The following is an 8127-nucleotide window of genomic DNA, read 5'->3' on the forward strand; positions in this document are numbered from 1 at the left end:
AGCTATTCCTCAGGAAGGAAAGGCCTCTTCTGCTCTCAGGCCAGCTCTGAGTCCGCCGCTGGCTAGGGCTCTTCTGCAGGTTGTCCAAGAGCTCAGCCTGGTTCTGTCATGCGGTGGGGTGGGTCAACAGAGCAGTTCTGGCTGGAACCAGTGGCTGCCCCAGCGATGAAGGACATTTGGGACACATTCATTAGGCACCTAGTGTGCTCATCTGGGTGGGTTCTGGGCAGAGTGAGATGAGCCAGCCTCGGTCCTAGGCTGCCAGGTAATTGGGGCTTGTGGAGGGAATGCCAGACTTGGTGTCGGGACATCTGGTTTAAATCCAGACCCTGTTGCTTCCCAGCTGTGTGACTTTGGGCAAGTAGCTTTAGTTCTGTGAACCTCCAGTTGCTTCTTCTATAAAATAGGGAGAATCTCACCAGCCTCACAGAGTTGTCATGAAGCCTGAAGGAAATCATATTTGTGCATTACCCAGAAGAGGGTTTAGCACATAAATGGTGCTCCATAAATCAAGAGCTGCTTATTCATCCAGAATCTGGTGGAAATGTGGTGGGGCCCAGAGCCATTTCCATGGCCTCTGGGAGGAAGGGCAGACACCAAGGAGAACGTCTGTCCAGTGGCCCCTAAGCAGGCTGGGAGCAGTTAGGAGCCCCTGCCCATGTGTCCCCACCTCTCGTCCCAGTGCCCCTCTCTCTGTTTCTCTGAGCCTGCTCTCCCTTTCTTCTCTTGGGACCTTGGCTCCTAAGTCTGATGGTCTCCCCACCCTCCCCCACTCATAGGTATGCGGATCCTGGTGAACCTGCTCCTGGACACGCTGCCCATGCTGGGGAATGTCCTCCTGCTCTGCTTCTTTGTCTTCTTCATCTTTGGCATCATTGGTGTACAGCTCTGGGCGGGCCTGCTACGTAACCGCTGCTTCCTGGAGGAGAACTTCACCATGTGAGTGTAGCCCCCCGCCATCCGGGTGGCTGCCAGCCAGCTTTGTCTGGGGTGGGAGTGGTGCTGGATGCTTTAGGGCTAGGTCTCCCCATTGAGCAGCAGGTCAGATGGATCTCCTGTGAATGGCTGGACACTAAAAGGGGCACAAAAGGCCACTGAGGTCTCAAAATGGGCATCACAAAGTCCTAGTCTAAAATAGGCCCTTAGATGCTAATTCAGCTCTTAGTGACTCTTACTTAATACACAGTTTTAACTTACTTGGTAATTGGGAATGGGGCCGACGGAGTGGAAGCAGCCTACCAAGAGGTCAAACACCAGGGGAACGGACAGGTAAGACCCAAGCAGACGTGATGCCAACAGGGAAAAGGGAGACAGGAAACCTCAAAAGCAGACACAGAACCTGGCCCAATGACAGACATTCCTCTCGGGGACTCTGAGTCATCAAGGAAAGGTCAGCTCTCAGTCGGCAAATGCACTGATGGGCAGGTGGGCGGGCTACCCCTCAGGGAGGCGATTGCCAAAGCCATCTAAACAGAAGTCAAGCTTCGGCTCTTGGAGGAGTTGGGTTGAGTTGTCCGAGAGATTTGACACCTGTGGAATCCCCGCGGTGAGGGATGAGCCGCGTCTTTGAGTGCGCATACCTACACAGATGCGTTTGGACAGGAGCATAGTAGTGTTTTACTGTGTGGTAGCGCACTCCTGCCCTGTGCCAGGCCCCAGGGGGGCAGAACCCGGGGAGTGTGTTCATTCAGCCTCTCACTCAAGTGGCTGCTCTTGCCAAGCCCGTGCTTAGTGCTAAGGACCCAGCAGAAGATGGAGTTTCTGCCCTTGGGGAACTCGTCACAGATGCCTCCGCTGGGTGACTCTTGTGGACCGAGGACGTCTGCAGGAGGCAGGGGGACACTGCCCAGGGTGGGCTGAGCTTTCTCCCTCGCACCCTGTCTGTTACAGAGATGAAGCTAAACCAGAGAGCCGGGGTGAGGACTGGGGAGGGGCCTGGCTCACTTACCCACTGCTACGGGGACCAGTGGGGTACCTGGGTAGACCAGGGAAAGGGCACCCTTGTGGGAAGGGCCATGTGGGGGGTGGGGTGAGAGGTCTACGCCTGTGTCAATCACTTAGAAGAAGTGGGCCCTGAGGCAGCAGGAGAGGGGGCACCTGCTTCTCCTGGTCTGGCCTTCAAAGATGGAGATGTGCAGGTATGAGCTCTCAGCTTTGGGGGTTCAGGACATGTCCAGATCCCTCTGTCCCACGTGGATCTTCCCCCTAGGTCATTCCGTGGCCACCCCGTTCTCATTATCCCACTGCAGCCCCAGTGTCACCACCCTGCTGGAGGCCTTCCCTCACCCCTGCACGCCCCCCACTCCCAGACACCCTATTGCATTATCCTGCTTGATTTCCTCCTGGCACCGTCTCTGTCTGAAATTGCCTCACTTGTGAGTTTATTTTACTTGGTTGTTGAGTGTCTCTAGACTGGTTTATTTACTTGGTTAACAGCGACGAGGTGCCCCAGTGGACCAGGTGTGATTGAGGTAATGCTTAGATTTGACCCCATGTGGAGGCCAGGTGACCGAGGCTGAGAGCTCAGTATTGAGCTCTAGGGCAAGCCTGACAAAGTCAGAGCTAGAATTCGAACTCAGGTTCCCCTCCTGCAGAGCCCACTGTGACCTGCCCCAGGTGAGCGTGCTCCAAGCATCCCTCTAGGCGCAGAAGCCCCTGGGGAGACCCCAAATGGTCAGTTTGGGGGTTCTTGAGCACAGAATCAGGACAGTATCACCCAGCTAAGAAGTGGCAGGGCCCAGAATGTGGAGCCCAGGACTGGTGTCCTCTGCAAAGCGTCTGGTCCTGGTCCCTTCTTCCAGATTCTGTCTAAGCATTAACATGCACCCACACGACCGGTCACATCCCAGACAGGTTTTCAAAATGCGAATTGCTCTGAAAGTGTAGCTTGAGGGTGTTTTCACACCAGTGTTTCTTACTCCACGGATAAACGGATAAATGACAGTTCATCTGGCCAGCCCCTGTTGATGGACCCTGCATAGTTTCCAAGGTTTTGCTCTTGCATACAAGAGCGCATCATGCACACTTGTGATCCTTATATACACACACGTGATCAATGGCTAGGCTCATAATTGCTAGTCAAAGTGTATGTCTGTTTTTTATAGTTTTTTGGTGAAGATACAAACTGCATTCAGTAGTGGGCACAACTATTAAGTGTACAGCTTAATGAAGTTTTCTGTGTAAGGCTACCCAGGGAGGCTCCCTCCTACCACTGGCCTGTTCCTATCCCTGTCACCCCAAAGTAGCCACTATTCCGACTGCTATCACCATGGATTTGTGTTGCCTGTTTTTGAGGTTTCCTTCAGTCGAATCATACAGGAAGCCCCCTTGGGTGTCTGCTTCTTTGGCTCAGCGTAATGTGTCTTTGAGATTCACCCACATGTTTGCGGGCGGCAGTCGATTTTCGTTTTTCGTTGCTGTGGGTAGATATTAAGCAAATATACAAGTACTTATTTTTTTCATTCCACTGTTGATTTGGGCTGTTTCTGTTTTTTTTGGCTGTTATGACTCATGCATATTCTTGTACATATCTTCGGTGGACAGAACCATGCTGTCTTTTGGGTAAATACCCAGGAGTGTGAGTCGTGAAGGGCGCACGTACATCTAGCTTTAGTAGATTTTGTCAAATGGGTTTCCAAATTGGTTGCATTAAATGGCTGCTAGCAAAGTGTGAGAGTTCCAGGGGCCCGGCATCCTTAGCAACATTTGGTATTGTCAGTCCTTTTAATTTTAACTATTCCAGTGAGGGCAGTGGTATCTTATTGTGGTTTTAATTTGTACTGCCCCGATGTCTAGTGATGATTAGCGCTTTTCACGTGCATATGGGCCATTTGTGCATCTTCTTACGCGGTGCCTGTTACGGTCTTTTGCCATTTTTAGATTGGGTTGTCCTTTTATTATAAATTTGTAGCCGCTGGTTCTTTGTATTCTGGATTAGCGTCCTTTGGTGGCAGATATATATATAATTGCAGATATTTTATGTATATATATATTATATATATAAATTGTATATTTGCATCATTTGGTGTACGTATATATATGTGTGTATATACACACAAATATATTGCAGATATTTTATTCCAGTCTGTTCCATTTTCACTCTCTTAATGGTGCTATTTGATGAACAGAAGCTCTTAGTTGTAATGAAGTCCAGATTACCCATCATTTTTTTTTTTAAAGATTTTATTTATTTGACAGAGAGAGACACAGCAAGAGAGGGAACACAAGCAGGGAGAGTAGGAGAGGGAGAGGGAGAAGCAGGCTTCCCGCCGAGCAGGGAACCTGATGCGGGGCTCGATCCCAGGATGCTGGGATCATGACCTGAGCCGAAGGCAAACGCTCAACCATCTGAGCCACCCAGGCGCCCCACCAATCATTTTTTTTTTTTTTAAAGATTTTATTTATTTATTTAACACAGAGAGAGCTCAAGCAGGGGGAGCATCAGGCAGAGGGAGAGGGAGAGGCGAGGCAGGCTCCCAGCTGAGCAGGGAACCCGATGTAGAGCTTGATCCCAGGACCCCAGGATCATGACCTGAGCCGAAGGCAGACGCTTAACCAACTGAGCCACCCAGTGCCCCCCAATCATTTTTTTTAGTGTTGCTTTTCGTGTCCAATTTAATCTTTTCTTAACACAAGGTGATGAAAATATTCTCTAATGTTTTCTTTTAGAAGCTTTCCCATTTTATCTTTCACATTTAGGTCTGTATTCCATCTCAAATAATTTTTAGTATGGTATGCGGTTGGGGTCAAGATTCCCTTTCTATAGGGATATTCGATTGTCCCAGCCCATTGATTGAGAAGTCCATCCTTTCTCTGTGGAGTTGCAATGGTGTCTTTATGACTGTCAGTTGGCCATTTGTATTTGGGGTGGATGTGTACATGTTAATTGCTGATGGATGTTGCCAAATTACCTTCTAAAAAGGTTGTATCAATACACAGTCCCACCAACAGTGTGTGCGCATGTCTGGTTGCACTCACTCTTTTCCTCACTCAGTACTATCAACCCTGAAACATTTCCATTTGGATGGGTGTATTTTTGTTTGCATTTTCCTGTTATTAGTCAAGTGAGCATCTCTTTCTATATATTGATATATTGGCCCTTTTTTTTTCAAGTACATTGGCCATTTTTATTTCTTTTGTGAATTTTTTTTCTTTGCATTTTTATGTCCTTTTCCCCCAGTGGCTGTTTTTCTTTTTCTTACTGAGTTACAGGTGATTTTAATATGCTGTCGTTACCTTTTATTTGCTTTTTTTAAGTTTACTTATTTATTTATTTTTAGTAATTTCTACACCCAATATGGGGATTGAACTCACAACCCTGGAATCAGGAATCACATGCTCTTCCGACTGAGCCAGCCAGGCGCCCTTCTTTTATTTGTGTTATATGTTGCTGGGACTCATCCCAGGGGAATGGCAATCTCTGGCTTGTTTTTGTAAATAATGTTTTATTGGAACACAGCCATGCCACTTGCTTACCTATTTCCTAAGACTATTTCATATTACAATGATGTAGTTGAGAAATTGGCACAGAGACTATATGGTCTGCAAAAAACATTTTTTATCTGGCCCTTTACACAGAAAGCTTGCCTACCTCTGCTTTTTCCCAGTTCATTGCTTATCTTTTTACTTAGTATACTTTCTTCTGTCTCATAGAAATTTTACATTTGGGGGTGCCTGGGTGGCTTAGTTGCTTAAGTGTCCAACACTTGCTTTTGGCTCAGGCTATGATCTCAGAGTCGTGAGATCGAGGCCCATGTTGGATTCCATGCTGCCCATGGAGCCTGCTTAAGATTCTCTCTCTCCCTCTGCCCACCACCTCCTCTCCCTCTCTAAAAAAAAAAAAAAAGGAGAAGAAGAAGAAAAAAGAAAGAAATCTTACATTTGTATATAGTCAGTCTTGACCTTTTTCTTTGCAGCATTTGGATTTTGTGTATTTTATCCAGAAGGCCTATATTTCTTGAGTTAACAAAAATGTTCCTTGTTCTCTTGTAATATTTTTGTGGTTATGTTTGTTGCATTTATTATTTTTAATCCACCAGAAGTTTATTATTTTAAATTCTGTAATATATTTTACTTAACCTAATATATCCAAAAGATTATTCTTTTCTCTTCCTTTTTTTTTTTTTTAAGAGTGATTTATTTATTTTAGGCAGAGAGAGCAGGAGGGGCAAAGGGAGAAGGAGAGAGAATCTCAAGCAGACTCTACGCTCAGCAGAGTCTGACATGGGGCTCGATCCCAGGACCCTGAGATCACGACCTGAGCCAAAATCAAGAATCAGACGCTTAACTGACTGCACCACCCAGGTGCCCCAAAAGATTATTATTTAAATATGCAATCAATATAAATAATTAATAAGATAACTTACATTCTTTTTTTTCGTTTGATACCAAGTCTTCAAGAAGTTTATTTTTGTATACGGTGTGAGGTAGGGATCTAGCTTTATTGTTTTCCAAACAGATAGCAGTTATCTCAACACTGTTTATTGTTTAGTTCTACACTTAATCTTAGCCAAAAGGCTGAGAAGCGATTGTTTAGTTCTTCCATTCCCCATGGATCTGAAAAAGGTGTTTCTATAATAGACTAAGTTCTGCTTTATGTATGGGTTTGTCCCTGCGCTCTGTGGTGTTCCACAAATCTTTCTGTTCCTGTTGCAATATCACACTCTAGTAATAATTGTAGTTGTATTTTGCACTCTTGGGCTGGACTCCACTCCTCTTTCTCCTTTTTAAAAAATTGTCTTGACTCTTCTCCCATCCAGATAAATCCTAGAACCATCAGGCCAGGTTCCACAGACAAAAACATGTTGGGATTTTGATTGGATTGCAATGAATCATTGTTTAGCCCCACAGGATGGGCAGGGCAGTGATTGTCATCTCCGTCTTACAGATGAGGAAATTGAGTTCTGGAGAGAAGACATTAACAGTCCAAGGTCACATAGATGGGAAGGGGTGGGGCAGGCAGAGGATCAGCTCCTCATCTGTTGGATCAGTAAAAATCAGCATTTGTGGATTAAACATGTCCTCTGGGCTGACCAAAGAGTGTGTGGGGACTGGGGGCGCTGAGACCCCATCCTTGCCCTAACAGAGCTGCAGCCTCCCAGAGAAGTTGGGTGCATGTGCCCCAGGGGCAATAGGGGTGTGTGTGCAGGGCACAGGGGACGGAGGACCAGCCCTTAGGGAAGGCTCCCTGGGAGCGGGGGGACCCTGGAGCTGACCACGGTGGGTCAGTGGGAGGTTTTTCGACCCTGGGGAAGGGTGTCCCAGGTGGGGGAACAAGGTGGGCAAAGGCCTGAAGGCAAAGACAGGACTTGTTGGGACAGTTCTGCAACACCACGTCCGTCGCCTGTGCCCTTTCTGCTCCTCCTGGTGATGACCCCTCCCCTCCTCCTCTTTCCCCCACCGTCCCCTGTGGACAGACAAGGGGATGTGGCCCTGCCCCCCTACTACCAGCCCGAGGAGGACGACGAGATGCCTTTCATCTGCTCCCTTTCGGGGGACAATGGCATCATGGGCTGCCACGAGATCCCCCCACTCAAGGAGCAGGGCCGTGAATGCTGCCTGTCCAAGGATGATGTGTACGACTTCGGGGCAGGGCGCCAGGACCTCAACGCCAGCGGGCTCTGTGTCAACTGGAACCGCTATTACAACGTGTGCCGGACAGGCAGTGCCAACCCCCACAAGGGGGCCATCAATTTTGACAACATCGGCTACGCGTGGATCGTCATTTTCCAGGTGAGGCCGCTCAGGCCTGGCACCAGCCCCTGTGCCCGGAGCCTGGGAGGCCGGGGCGGGCGGGGGGGGGGGGGGTGGGGGGTGGAGCGAACAGCTTCTGGCAGGTGGGGCTTTGTGCTGGGCGTGTCGCTGACATCTGCCCCGCTTGCCGGCACAGTGGGCATCATCACGCCCCGATTACAGGCAGAGCAACTGAGGTTCGAACGAAAGGAAGCAAGCCATTTGAGGATCGCGTGCTATTTAGTGGAGAATCAGGATTTTTTTTTTTTTTTTAAATGGTTGCCTTTTTTTTTTTTTTAAGATTTTATTTATTTGCGAGAGAGAGAATGAGAGACAGAGAGCATGAGAGGGAGGAGGGTCAGAGGGAGAAGCAGACTCCCTGCTGAGCAGGGAGCC

The 8127-nt window shown here is 48.1% G+C and overlaps 1 protein-coding gene across 1 annotated transcript in view; it reads left to right on the forward strand.

Moving 5' to 3' along the window:
- Window positions 1-8127, forward strand: part of CACNA1I (calcium voltage-gated channel subunit alpha1 I) — an 85094-nt gene that overhangs the window by 28095 nt on the left and 48872 nt on the right. Inside the window, exons 3-4 of the mRNA XM_081819007.1 lie at window positions 780-939; window positions 7416-7731. Of these exons, the coding sequence (XP_081675133.1) occupies window positions 780-939; window positions 7416-7731 (476 nt within the window). The remainder of the gene's footprint in view (window positions 1-779; window positions 940-7415; window positions 7732-8127) is intronic.

This window comes from Leptonychotes weddellii, chromosome 5, assembly GCF_054177405.1.
Source record: "Leptonychotes weddellii isolate Sample4059 chromosome 5, ASM5417740v2, whole genome shotgun sequence".
Taxonomy (NCBI): Eukaryota; Metazoa; Chordata; class Mammalia; order Carnivora; family Phocidae; genus Leptonychotes; species Leptonychotes weddellii.